Genomic DNA, 13,812 nt, shown 5'->3' on the forward strand with positions numbered 1-13,812 from the left:
GTAGTTAAGGTTAAATGAGATCGCAAGAACGGGGCCCTAATTTGATAAGTGCCCTTCTAAGAAGTGAGACAGCAGAGATCTCCGTGGCCCCCTTCTTTTTCTTTCCTCCCCTCCCCCACCCTTCCCCCTCCCTCCCTCCCTCTCTCTCTCTCTCCCCTGCCTTTCCTCCTCCCCCTCCTGCTCCCTCTCTCCACGTCTCTCAGAGAAAAGGCCACATGAAGACACAGGGAGAAGGCAGCCATCAACAAAGCAAAGAGAAAGGCTTCACCAGAAACCAACCTTGCTAGCACCTTGACCTTGGACTCCCAGCCTCCGGAAGTGTGTGACAATAAACATCTATTGTTTCGGCCACCCCGTCTGGAGTATTTGGTTATGTCGGCTAGCCTAAGATACCTAGAGATCCCAAAGTGGTGCCTTCTGGGAACTCAAACGTTCTCAGCTCTGAGGAGGTCGGGCGCCCGGGGTCACCGCTCCCTATTTCCTGGGCCACGCTGCCCACCGGAGCTACAGCTCCACACTCCCCCTGCCCTAATTCCCCGGAACCGGGTTTTAGCTCCGTCCTAGGTTCCCTCCGGCCTCACTCCCATGTTTCTCTTGGTGCTCACCATGTCCTTCCTCTGGCCCGGGACCCCGGCTGCAGCTCAGAGACGTTCTTCGGGAGGTGGTTTCCAGGCCATTTCTCCACTGATGGCCCCGCCTCAAGCTGCGTCAGACATGGACGGTGAATGGTCTCTGGGCAAATGCCGAAGAAAGAGGCCAAAGCGCCCCCTGCTCTGTCCCCCATCCTGGGCGACAGACACCTGTAAGGAAGACCCAAGAGCCTCTTCCGGAGGCAGAGCTGTCTCTGAGGAAGGGCTGGACCCCGTGCAATTCTGGGAGTGATCTTCCTGCACCCTGTGCGCCATCAGTCCCCAGCCCTAGGGGCCCAACCCAGCGGATGTGAATTAGCCCAGGGTCGGTGAGGGGGCTTTCCAAAGCCAAGGAGCCAGCACAGAGCTCTGGGGAAAGGCCACAGGTTCCGGAGTCAGGGTCCCGTGGTTTTGATTGCTGGCTGTGACCTTACTGGGGGACCTCAAGCTCAAGTCACGCCCTCTGTCTGAACGAAGTGCAGTCTCCCACCGGTCACAGGGGCGTCACGGGCCTGGCTTCACCCTCTCTGTGCAGATGCCTGGTTTGGGTTTTTGGGGACATGTTCTCCATTCACCCTCTTCTGCCTGAGCCGGTCTGGCCAACACATCTGAACTTAACTCTCCCCCGGCTTTGCAGGTTGTGTGTGTGTTGGGGGGGCGGGGGGAGGAACTTGGGGGGGAGGAGTGAATGGGTGGCTGCCTTTTAAAAAATCTGATGTATCTTCTTTCTTTGGTTCCAAAGCACATCCTCAGAAAACGGTGTCTCACCTCAGCAGTAGCCACCCAAGCACTTCTTCAGGATCCGCTCTCCCAACGACTGCCCCTCAGCGGGCAGCCACTGCCACTCTGCACGTCCACGACCTCGGTGAAGGGCGGGGGGGAGGGGTGGTTTCCAACATGTGGGTGAATGAATGAGTGAAAGGCCTCAGGGAGGCCCCGTTTTGGAGCACGCCCTGCCCTCCTGGCCGTGCTCACTCTCCTTGGGGAACCGCGATGCAGTGCACAGAGCCCAGCAACTCTGGGTCTGCGGGAAATGCCCTTCAGAGAGGGGTGCTTCCTGGGAGTCGTTTGCCCAGCGGTTTCCCAGACGCTGGGCGACACCCCTTCCCACCCTCCTGCTTTGCTGTTTTGAAGTCTAAGAAAAGGGTGGGGGTGGGGGTGGGGTGGGGGATGGAACACAGTGCAGCAGGAGAGCCCACCCTGTGTCCGTCCGTCTGTCCTGTGTTTGGGACTCGTGGTCTGCCCCGTGCGGGCCACGTGGCGGGCAGGCACGACCCCACTGGGGTACAGGAAATAGTAGTGGATCAGAGCCCCAAAGACCGGCATTTAAGTTCCACCTCCTAACGAGTCACGTGAACCTGTGCGACCAAGTTACCTTGGGAAGCCGTGTTGCTCCGCACGAGAAAGGGAGGTGGTCACGGGGCCGCCTCCGGGCTGGGGCGACGAGTAAATAGACCAGGGGGATGCAAAGGGCCCGGCCAAAGAGCAAAGTACTGAATGTACACTGCGGTTAGGACTCTGGCTTGGACTCAGGCACACGCGGTGCGTTAGGCTATAGGACTCTCTGTCAATAGCCAACGCCACTCCCTGGAGTGAACTGTAACTTGGCCGAAGTACACAAAGTGCCCCTTGGTTCCAAGGGTGACTTGACAAGCTCCTTAGCAAGTCCCCGACTCTTCTGCCTCCCCCCCCCACCCAGATGACGAAGCATTGGTGAAGAGGGGCGCTGGGGAGCCCGTACCCTGCGCGACTAGAGTAAGTGCAGCTCCCAAGCGGTTCTGTGATGGGCTCCTATCACCAGCTCTTAGGAATTTAGGGATTTGAAAGATTGGGGGATATTTACTGTAGCAAAACCCAGCCTGGCCTCACTGATACGCCTGAATACTGTTTCTTTAAGCCATTTAATAGCAAAACCAAAGAAGGGAAAACAACACACAAAGGAAACGCATACACTGTAACACTGAAGGCAGAGGTCTCGGGGAAGTCTCAGGATGGCCCCACGCGTACACAGTAACACAGAAGGCAGCGGTCTGGCGGAAGTTTCAGGGAGAGTCCCACGTGTACACAGTAACACTGAAGGCAGCGGTCTTCGGGAGGTCTCAGGATGGCCCCCCGAGTACACAGTAACACTGAAGGCAGCGGTCGTGGAAATCTCAGGGACAGCCCCACGCGTACACAGTAACACTGAAGGCGGAGGTGTGGGGAGGTCTCAGGGACAGCTCGCGTGAATACACAGTAACACTGAAGGCAGCGGTCTCACGGAGGTCGCACGATGGCCCCTCGCGGACACAGAAACACTGAAGGCGGCGGTGTGGGGAGGTCTCTGGGACGGCCCCAGCAGGGTGCTACTTGCTGCTGCTCTTGGGAAGGGGCCGGTAGACCCCGATGACCACGGCGTGGTCCCTCTCATAGGGCTCCAGGGTCAGCTGCTCTTGAGGCTTTAAATTCTCCTGCTGCAATTTCCTCACCTCGGACGCAAACACCGCCTCCGCAGACGCGGTGGAATCGATGCAGTTGGCCTTGATGGAGATGAGAAAGTGGCCCCCGTTGCGCAGGAAGGTGTGGGCGTTCAGAGCCAAGATGCGGGACTGGTCGGGCTGGGCCACATCCGCGAAGATCACGTCCACCATGCCGACGAGCATGCGGTACTTGAGCGGGTGTCGGGCGTCTTCCAGGACCGGGATGATGTTGGTTCGCTTATTGGCCACGTTGACCAGGTCGCGCCCGGCGCGATGGGAGAACTCCACCGCGTAGACCAAGCCTTCGGGGCCGACGATGTCGGAGACGTGGGACACCGTGGTTCCCGAGGCGGCGCCCAGGTACAGCACCCTGGACTTGGGCTTGATGTGGATCTGGTCGACCCCGCCCAGGATGGCGGCGGCCAGCTTGGAGCGGAACGGGTTCCAGGTGCGGTACTCCTGCTTCACGCCGCCCTCCGTCACGGTGACCCGCCGCTCGCCGTACACCGAGTGGCCGGGCACCGTGTTCAGCGTGACCAGCGCGTCCTCCGCGCCGCGGTAGATGAAGACGCCCTCGTGCCGATGGGGTTCCACCGACACCGTCTTGATACCCTTCTTGCGGCGGTTCTTGCCCCTGGACGCGCCGCCGCGCCGCCGCCCGCCGCCGCCGCGGTCCCTGCCCTCTCCGCCGCCGCTGCGTCCCCGGCCTCGGCCGCCGCCGCCGGAGCTGCGCGGCCGTCCCCCGAAGCTGCCCTTGCCTCCAGAGCCACCGCCATCGCCGCCGCCTCCTTTGCTGCTGCCTCGCCCACTGCCCCAGCCACTGCCGCTCCAGCCACTGCTGCTCCAGCCGCTGCCCCAGCCGCCGCCCCAGCCGCCGCTAGCGCGGCCCCCGGAGCCAACCCCTCGTGAGCCAACCGCAGACTTCATGGCGCGCCCTGGGCGCCCGGTAACGGTTTTCAGCGGTGGCCGGTAGTTCCAGGTGGTGGTCTTGGCGCGGGACGAAGGCTGGTGGCCGTGGGTGCCGCTTGCCGCCGAGTGTGCCGCGGCAACGGAGGGAGGCTGTGGGCCGCGGTCCCGACCAGCTCTGCCGCAGTCCCCGCCAGCTCTGCCGCAGTCCCAACCAGCTCTGCCGCAGTCCCCGCCAGCTCTGCCGCAGTCCCCACACCCCCCGGAGCTGCGCTTTGACGCAGCGATTAGCGTGATTGCATCATTCCCGTTTTGGCAAGCCTGCAGCCCCGGAAGCCCCCCTTCCCAGACCCCGCGCGCAGACGCAGCCCGCTGCCTGGTAGGTCTCCCCCTCCCCCACTTTCTTCTTTCCCGGGGACCCCTGGACCGCCCCTGGGCTGCAGGGAAGGGGCGTCTCCTTGGCAGGGCAAGGGGAGGGGGCCATGGACCGCAGTCCTCACCGTACCGCTTGCTCGCCCCACGGTCTCAGGAAGCTTACCTGACCCTCTCTGCACATGTTGTATGAGTTGGAGCAAACTTCTTGAACTCTCTGCGTCTCACCGTCCCATCTGTAAAACAGAACCTGCCTCAAGGGTTTGTTTTAAAGCACCTGCGAAACCCTAGCCAGTGTGGCTCACTGGATTGGGCACTGGCCTGCGAACCAAAGGGTCGCTGGTTTGATTCCCAGTCCCGGCACATACCTGGGTCCCAAGCGGGTCCCAGGCGGGGGTGTGTGAAAGGCAACCACACATTGATGTTTCTCTCCCTCTCATTCTGCCTCTCTTCCCCTCTCTCTAAAAATAAATAAATAAATTCTTAAAAATGAATGAATGAATGAACGAATGAATGAATAAAGCACCGGCCAAGGCACATGCTACGTGGTCTATCAATGTTTGTGCTATTGTTTTAAAAACGTGTGTCTTTTGGTGCATCTTTTTATTGAGATAACAGTTTCCACACAAAGAAAGCACCATTCTGTTTTGTTTTACATAAAAGTATTGCTGTTAGAGCTTCTGCCACTTGAGAAAGGCTCTGGCGCTCTAGTACAGGGTGGGTGGGGTTGCCGATGGGTGCGCACGCGAGAACACAACACAAACCACGAACCTGGAGTCCGACTCAGCCACTTTGAAAACGTCGTGCTAAAGGGACGGCCCAGCAGCTGCAGTGACGGTAGTTAGAGCCACTGGAGCCAGGGCGGGGGCGGCAGGCAGCGTCAGCGATCGCCGACGCCGTGGGCACGGTGGCGGGCCCAGCGAAGCAGACTGATGCAGGCGGTGCTGAGAAGACAGAAAGCACAGGCTCTCGCAGACCGGATGAGCCAGGGAGGCGCAAAGGGAGAAGGCGCAGCCCGGGACCCCGGAACTGCAGCGGCTCCCTGCTGCGGCCCCGGTTGCTTTCAACTCAGCTCTGTTCTCCTCCATTAACTGGGCCGAGCCCCAGAACCTGTTCTGGAACCGCACGCAGCAACAAACTGTTGCTTCTTCAAGGTGAACGGGCCAGAGCCCTAAATCCTGTAACACACCTCGACGGGGGCAAAACCCTCATGTTTACCCTTGAATTCTAGTCCATACTTCAGACACCTGCTTTCAGTCTGCAGTCTTTTCTTGAGCTGATTTTGAAAAATAATTCAAAGTCAAAACAAAACAAACAAAAAACAAGAACCATGGGGAAGCACCGAAGACGGGTAACGCGCCAAAGCAGAAGTCTGCACATTAGGTCAGCACCCCGGACAGCGGCATCACTGGGGTGGGGGGCATTTTAGAGCCGAAGGCTGGGTGCCAGGGGTGGGGTGGGGGGCCCCAAGAGCTGGGGAAGGTGCTGTGAGCACCAGGCGGGCCGCCCTGCCCTGTTACAGGGAGTAACCGCCTGCTCCGGAGCGAGAAGAAACGTGCCTGAAAGTCCGGGGAAACGTGAGGCGGGGGGACTGGGGGTGTGGGTGCACACACTCCATCCTGGTCCAGATCCCTCGTCTCACACTCAGGGGCGGCAACACCAGGTCTGGTTTTCCCTGAGGGCCCAGGTGCCTCCTTAATGGGCCCCAGAAGTGTCCGCATTCATTGCAGTGCGGATGGGGGTCAGAGAGTGCAACGGACGGCTCCCATCAAACACTCTCCTTCGAGGTTCCGGCTTCCGTTCCAAAGGGGGGAGTGTTCTCTAACCTGAGTGACGACTGGGGGTCCCCCAAATCGGCCCCTGTGAGGGTCAGTTTTCTATGTCAGCTTGACCGGCCCACAGGGTGCCCAGATAGCTGGTCAGACATTATTCTCAGTGGTTCTGGGGGGGAGGTGTTTGGGGACTAAAGCGAACATTGAAAGTGGCAGGCTGAAGACGGCAGAGTGCCCTCTGGGACACGCGTGGGCCTCCGCCCGCTGTTCAAGGCCTGAGTCGAACCAAAGGCTGATCTGTCCCTGAGTCACAGGGACCCTCCCTGTCCTACAGCAGCCTGCCCACCCTCGGACTTGACCTGCTGCGTTGGCTCTGCAGACTGTGGACCTGCCAGCCTCCATGAACGCGTGGGCCATCAACACGGACAGATCAGTCCGTCTGCCCCACTGGTTCTGTTTCTCCGGAGAACCTTAATACAGCCGCTGACACAAGGGCTTGGGTCCAGGTGGTTTTTGGCAGGTGATCCCAGGAACACATGTGGGGCTGGGGACAATGAGAAAGGCTGAGAGATAGAGCACCAACGAGCAGATTGGGCTTTCAGAGCTCAACTGTCTGAGCACCTTGCGGGAGGCCGTGCGGAGCGTCTCAGAACTGCTCCTCTGCAGGCTGGGGACTGGGGGCCGGGGAGGCCGGGCTGAATCCACGGTGCTCCCTTGCCCTACTGCCAGCTGCTCTGGGGCACTCACTTCCTGCCGTGAGCTGATCCTGTGCGCAGCACAGCCGACTCCCCGATGCCGCAGAGAGCCCTCGGGCGGAGAAGCAGGCGCTCGAGGTGAACTCTGAGGTGGGCGCAGGGGGCACTGGGCAGGGCATTCACAGGGCCTGCTTCCCCTGCCCACCGCATCTCATATACAACCAGAACTTCGTAACCCGGAAAATGTGCTCATGAAGCTTATTATACCAGGAAGGGAGGTCAGACTGTGCGTGCACTGATGCTTCCTGTAACACAGGTACTCCACTTAGCAGTACAAACCTCGCTTCGATGAGCATGAACATCTTTCACTGTGGTGCAGCGTACATGGAGGTCTGCAGTTACGTTTAAGAGCTTACTCCTACTCTGCTTCTATCCAGGGTACGAACTACCCATCCTGTACAATGACCTCTCTCCGCTGCGCCGCAGGTCACTGAAGAAGACACGAATCCATCACTGAGAAGTCTGCCAAACTGTCACCTAAAATATTTTATTTTAGGTGATCCCGTTCACCACTCCAGGCGTGAGCCTCAGCAGGCACGCCTGCTGACACACCCTGACCTGCGTGTCCCAGTCACGCTGTCACGGCCTCTGCTCTACCACAGGGCACGTGCCTCCCAGGCGCCTGCTCTCCGCCTCTGCTGTAAGTGCACCGACGTGGCCTTTCTCCTGCCTTGCCGTTCACTTCGGAACAGAAACTCTCAGGATGTCCTGCACTCCCATGTGATTCACTAGACGCGGCTGACTGGGAGGGGTGGCTGGTGATTCAAACGCTAAGGAGCAACGCCCCGAATGTGGAGTTGTTCTTTGGGAGTGATTACTGTGAACTAGCGACGGGAGCGGCCACCTCCCTGGTGGAGCCTCTTTCCCCAGGTTCTGGGTGCTCACCCCACTCGCTAGATTTCCTGCCCGGGCTTCAGGCAGCCCGCTCCACAATCTAGCAGGGGCAGTTTCTCCAGACATGTCCCCACTGCTGCCCCAAGCTGCCCATCGGTTCCATCACGTCACTGCTGTCATTTCAACAATCTGCTAAGGGCTCCAGGACCATCCTCCCTGTGGTACGCAAGCCCAGGGCGACTTCCTCAGGCCTCTTCTCACTCATGGCCTCACCACTGGACAGCCCCGAAGGAACGGATACGAACCAAGTTTTCAAATCTTTCTGACTGCAGGCATCCTGTCCCAGGACAGTATTTAATGCCCCCCCCCCCCCCGCCCCCGGACACCTTTTCTGTCTCCTGGCTTTGATTCCTGCCTGGCACAGCTGTTTGTTACAGCCTGTCGGTTGTAACGCCACAGCCTGGGAGCGCCCATCAGTCAGCAGAGCTGAACATGTCCCACCCCTCCTGTGCACAACCCAGGGACGCCACCAAGGCAGGGACTCGTGCCAAGCATTGCATCATAAGGGGACTGAGGTGTCAAAATCTTACAGGAAAACTTTCCTCTCGAGCTGCTGGTAACACTGACCATCTGTCTCAGTCCTAAAGATTCTTTAGCAGTGGGCACCACCGGTTCAAGATGTTTCCTCGAAGGCTAAGGCTGGTGTTGCGGCCCAGATCTTCCTCTCTGGCAGCGAATAGACAGGAACAACTATGGTCATTGAAACTTGTGTTTGCAGCTGACTTACTACTCTGGAAGATGCGCCCTGCAGTGATCTCCACAGTCACACCTGTGACCGGGCCTCAGTGGTCAACGTGGAGTACGCCAGTCCCACCCACCCACTCAAAAGACACGTGAGACCCTTGGCTCTGCTTCTCTCACCCAGCATTCCAGCACACCGCCCGGGGGCGACTGCCACGACTTCGGTAAAACCCGCCGCGGGGCGGTGACAGTCCGCCCCCCTCTCACTAGTGCTTAAACGTTCGTGCCTGAAGGGGCTTTCCCCACCTGTTTCCTGGAAGCCACATAGTTCACTTCCAAAGGTGACTCGGGGGGTGCATCTCTAACCGCAGTGACAGCCTGGCCAACGTGGGCTGAGCCACGATGCACTAACACACTATAACCCCCGTTACCGGCGGGCTGACACAACCATGTTTCTTCCTTGCTCACATGTCACGTCCACTGAAGGTCCACAGAGGGTCTGCTCTACACACTCGCTGCGGGGCTCAGACACTACGTCTTGTGGGGGTAACACGAGAAACAAGAAGGCTTCCGCTGTCACCACCGGGGAGGACACTGCACAGAGAACTCACGTCCTTTGTTCTGTTTTGGCCTAGGGGTTTGACACAGTCAGTTCTACTCACAACCCAGTGGCCAGGACTGGCCACTTGCCCGAAGTGAAAGGCAGCGGGGGAGCGTGGGTGGGATAACCGGCCGACAGTAAATGCTTTCGCCATGGGTGTCTGCTGCAGGATGTCGGCCGGCCCACCTGGGCCAGTGCACCCAGTCCGCTGTTCCACACGCATCTATTTAAATACACTCACCAAGACAAAATGTGGTACCTTCTTACTAACACGTGATTAAAACCCAGACTCATCACTGATTCCCAATCACATATCTCACTAGCTTGTTAATAAAGTAGAAGAGAACACTCTCTCCCCTTTTCTAGCCTCTGGGCCTTGAAGAACATCTGAAGTCCCTCACCTGGGGTCCCGATGTTCAGCCATCACCTTGCTGGTGTGGCACTTCATCTCGGGGGTGGCTCACACTCACGCCGTCTTCCCTGTAGAGTTCGTGACTGGCACTCAGGAAAGAAATGCTCAAGGCTGAGACGGGTCAGGGATCTCCAGAGACACAGGAATTTACGTTTCCGTTCTTGAGGCTCCAGTCCAAGACCAGTCTGGTGGGTTTCTGGGGAGAGCTCTCCCTTCCTGCCTTCTCACTGTGCCCTCCTGTGGGGGGTGACAGGGGGGCTCTCTGGAGTCTCTTCTTTCAAGGAGGCTTACCTATTAAGGCTTATCTATTAATGCCACACTCTACAGCCGCATTTAACCTTAATCACTGCCTTACGCTAAAAACAGACCCTGGGAGTCAGGGCTTCGACAGGAATTTGGGGGACACACAACTACAGTGAAGTCTACAGTGATGAGCTACTTCCCCAAAGGCCTTCTTTCTAGAAGAAACCTTTGAAATCATCAGTAGGTCCTCGTTTTTACAGAATAAGGAATGAGATTCAGAGACGAGCTGGCTCATCCACACTATAAATCCTATAAACCACCTGCAAATTCCAATGAGGTAAGCATCTAACACCCCCCACAAGGACACAGTGAGCTGAGTGCGCTCTCCATCAATCCACTGCGTCTTTTGCAAGCACTGTCTACATCTATAACACTGTTGGCCAGTGTGGAAATGCAAAGGGCCTCAAACACAAAATAGAGCAATTTTAAAAACTTCGAGTGAACCTCGTGTACTTTCACAAACCTTGATATAATTTCTATGACCTGACTGAACATTACTTAAGTTTCTAAAGAGTTAATGCTGGCTGTTTTGGGCTGACATTGGCCAGGCGGAAACGTCACTACCACAAAATTACGTCACTGATGCAAATGAACTTGAGTTACCTGTCCCGAGTTCTCCTCAGGCCTGGCATCAACCCTCTGTGAGAATTCACTGTTTGGCGGGGGGAAATTGGGGCAGCCGGCGACTCCTCATTTCCCCAATACAGTCAGAATAACCTCTCTCTGACCTGTCTGCAGCGTGAGTGCGCTCTGCTCTCTGTGGACAGTCAACAGGGAACCCCCAAAGACACGCGCAAGAACTGAAACAATGTATTTGGACTAGAGTTGCTCTCATGCTCCTCTTTGACCCCAGGGAACCCTAAATAACTTGTTTGCGGCCTCTAGAAATTTCTTTAGTCAGTGGGGTCAAATCAGAGCCTGACAGAAAATGTTCTCTAAAATAGCCCCCATCCTTGTTAACTCTCAGTACCTCTGACTGCACGTCAGCTTCATTCATACCCTCCTTTTGGCCTCTCTGCTCTTTAGGAATGCATCTCAGCAAAGCTGGAAAAAATAAAAATAAGCCTGTTTTTATGAAAATCACTTTCAATCAGCTAAAATCTGGAAATGGAATCCAGAGGTCAGTGGTACAGAAGGGGCCAACTTTATTCTGATTATTTTGTTCTCCAATAGATCTTCAGTTTCTATTAATTTTTTTCTTATTATGGACCATATCTTTTTCTATGCCTTATAATTTTTTAAAATTTATTTTTTAGCAGGAAGGGGAAGGGAAGGAGAAAGAGAAGGAGGGAAACATTGATCAGTTGCCTCTTGCAAGCCTCTAACGGGGGACCTGGCCTGCAACCCAGGCATATGCTTTGACCGGGAATCGAACCGGCGACATTTTCTTTGCATGACAGCCCTCAAACCACTGACCCACACGAGCCAGGGCACATTTTGAATATTTTAATGTGACAACTCTGGAAATGAGGCTCTCCTCTCTGTCCGGGTCTTGTTTTTGTTGCTTGTAGTTGCTCGTTTGGTGACTTTTCCAAACTAGTTTTGTCGTGTCTGAATTGTTTGCTGTGTGCAGCCACTGAAGTCTGTTGTATTAACTTAGTGGTGACACAGGTACTTCCTGAAAAGCCGAACTCTCTCCCAGAGCTTGCGGCTCTGTGCAAGCTGGCGCAACCCCCCGCCATGCAGCCAGAAGTTCACAGCTGTGCCTTGGTGTTTACTTCCTTCTTGCACAGAGCCTCGAGATCAGCTGGAGGGCTTAAGGGCTTTTCAGATCTGTCCTGAGCATTTGCAGAACCCCGGACATGGGCTTGGCTTTCTAGATATCTAGGAATGTGTCACAGCTGTTCAAAAGCCTGTGTTTCCTCAAAGCATCTCATTCCCTAACCTTTCTTCCCAAGCCCTATGATTAGTCTCCTGTTTGCCCCAAATGGTATTCATTCCCCTAGACAGCAGCAACTCATACATTTGCTTGCAAATGTTTTTGATAAATGGTCTCTAGGTAGCCATCTCTGTACTGGAAGAATTATGAGTTAGGTAAAACAAAGGCACGCTCTTTGAGCTGGTACTCCCAGGAACTGCCGGACAGTTCAAAAGAAACAAATAATTCTTTGCAAATTAGTTCCACTGTACTCACTGTAGAACTGGCATACTCACAGCGAATGTGGCTGCTATCTTCAAAGCCACTGCTGAGCTGGGGAGATGGAGACGGGTAAGTTAAAACGCCACAAAGCTCTCCATTCTTACCAAGATTCAGCTCTTTCTTCTTGATTATGTTTCCCTGGTTACTGCAAGCTTTCAGTTTCCAGAGTTCTGAAAAATTTGATTATGACAGATTTTGCCAGTTTTATTTATTCTACGGAGGGGTAGCCTTTTGAAATTCCTTACTCCACCAATTTCGCTGCAGTTTGGATATAAAAGATTTAAAGAGCAATATAGGATAGTGTATCCAAAAAAACTAGACATCGCACATGTTTGAGTGCACACGAAACATTTATAAAAACCAAAAAACTACTGGCCTGGAAAGCAAGTCTCAACAATTTCCCTGAATTGAAACAGTACATTTTAGAATTAGGCATGTGTATATTTTCCAACAGTAATGGAATTAAAATATAACTCAATGATAAAAGACAATTGGAATCTGGCAGGCAGCCAGTTACTAAAGTGCGTGTCAGAATTATCAGATGTCAGGGATGCAAGGCAGGGACATTAGAAATGTTCTAGTCTGCCCCTCCCATACCCCTCACCTGTACAAGGTGACCGACGGCCAAAGGTCGCACAGGGAGCTGTTGGCTGGGCTCGGTCTGTGTCCCAGGACTTCCCGCTCAACCTTGACATGGGGCTGCCTCAAGCCTCCCCCATCCACTCGGGTCTGGTCTGCTGCTCTCCACTCCCCACCAGTCCCACTCCCCCACCGAGAATTCTAGCTTTGTTTTCTGACAGTCTTTTATTTTCCCAAAGGTTAGCGCCTTAAACACAGGCTAATCAGAGGTTTACTACCTCCTAAGCGACAGTTTTTGGTATTATCTATGTTACCTAATGATACTTGTATTTCTGTAATTTCTAGTAAGACAATGTTTCAAAGATGGAACCAGAGAGTATTGTCTCAGGAAGCCGAGACACCGGTTTGTCGGTCTATGAAGTAATCAGAACCTTTAGTTCCACTCCCATGGAGTTTTATTATTTCCCTCCATTCCTCACTGAATGCTGTTTCTCACTCATGAGACTCCCTGGGTCTTCTGACCCACGGACTCCGCAGTACAGGCAGACTGTCTCTTTGCGGCCAGCAGGCTAGGAAGAGGCTGCTCGGTCTCCGGGTTTGTCGAAGGGAGCTGTGGTCTGGTGTGGACACGCCAGACTTGACCTACCAGGCTGTCTGTAACCGGTACTATTGTCGTAACTCATCGAGATCATCTCTCAGGCTGTTCTGAGTTTGGAGATCCTTGGAAATGATGGAGAAATACCGTTCGTGTTTATTGAGCACTTGTTTCTCAAGGTACTGTGCTCACTGCTTCACACGGACTCCCGTTGCGGCCCTGTGTTGGCAGATTACATTAACTCCCGCCCCAGCCGTCAGCAGTAGCCCCGCCTCCGCTGACCCCCGTCTCGGTCATCAAAAAGCTCTGCCTTCTGTCCCACCAGAACTCGTTTCATGGAGTGAAATAACATACCAAGCTCAGGGAATGAACCTTAACTGATCTAAGCAAATCATGGCAATCTTGTTCTCCTTTGCTCAGATATTCAAGCTTTCCCAGCTTCCTTGGCAACTACAACTGGCACATGACCAATGGGATATCGAGTTAATCTGGAACTTTGGGGAAATTTCCAGTCTGCTAAATGTTCTTGCGCCTTCCCCTGAACCCAGGCCTATCACACTGCCAGCGCCATCTTTCGCTAGATGCAGAGAGCTTAGAGCTTAGACTAGGGAGCTGGACAGGAATCCCAATTTTGTTCCTGAGCAACCCAGGGCGGGTTCCTTTTTTCTGGGGACCCTCGCTTTCGTCACTCGTTAAACAGGGATGAGCACATAC

At 55.0% G+C, this 13,812-nt stretch overlaps 1 protein-coding gene across 1 annotated transcript; it reads right to left on the reverse strand.

Annotated features, from left to right (window-relative positions):
* Window positions 1–2,516: 2,516 nt before the first annotated feature.
* FBLL1 (fibrillarin like 1) lies at window positions 2,517–4,765 on the reverse strand. Its single transcript, XM_045826121.1, has one exon. It carries the CDS (start codon window positions 4,013–4,015, stop codon window positions 2,975–2,977), a length of 1,041 nt encoding a protein of 346 aa, XP_045682077.1. The 5' UTR covers window positions 4,016–4,765; the 3' UTR covers window positions 2,517–2,974.
* Between the last annotated feature and the right edge of the window lie 9,047 nt (window positions 4,766–13,812).

This window comes from Phyllostomus hastatus, unplaced genomic scaffold, assembly GCF_019186645.2.
Source record: "Phyllostomus hastatus isolate PE091 unplaced genomic scaffold, TTU_PhHast_1.1 phas_contig_150, whole genome shotgun sequence".
In the NCBI taxonomy this organism is placed as follows: domain Eukaryota; kingdom Metazoa; phylum Chordata; class Mammalia; order Chiroptera; family Phyllostomidae; genus Phyllostomus; species Phyllostomus hastatus.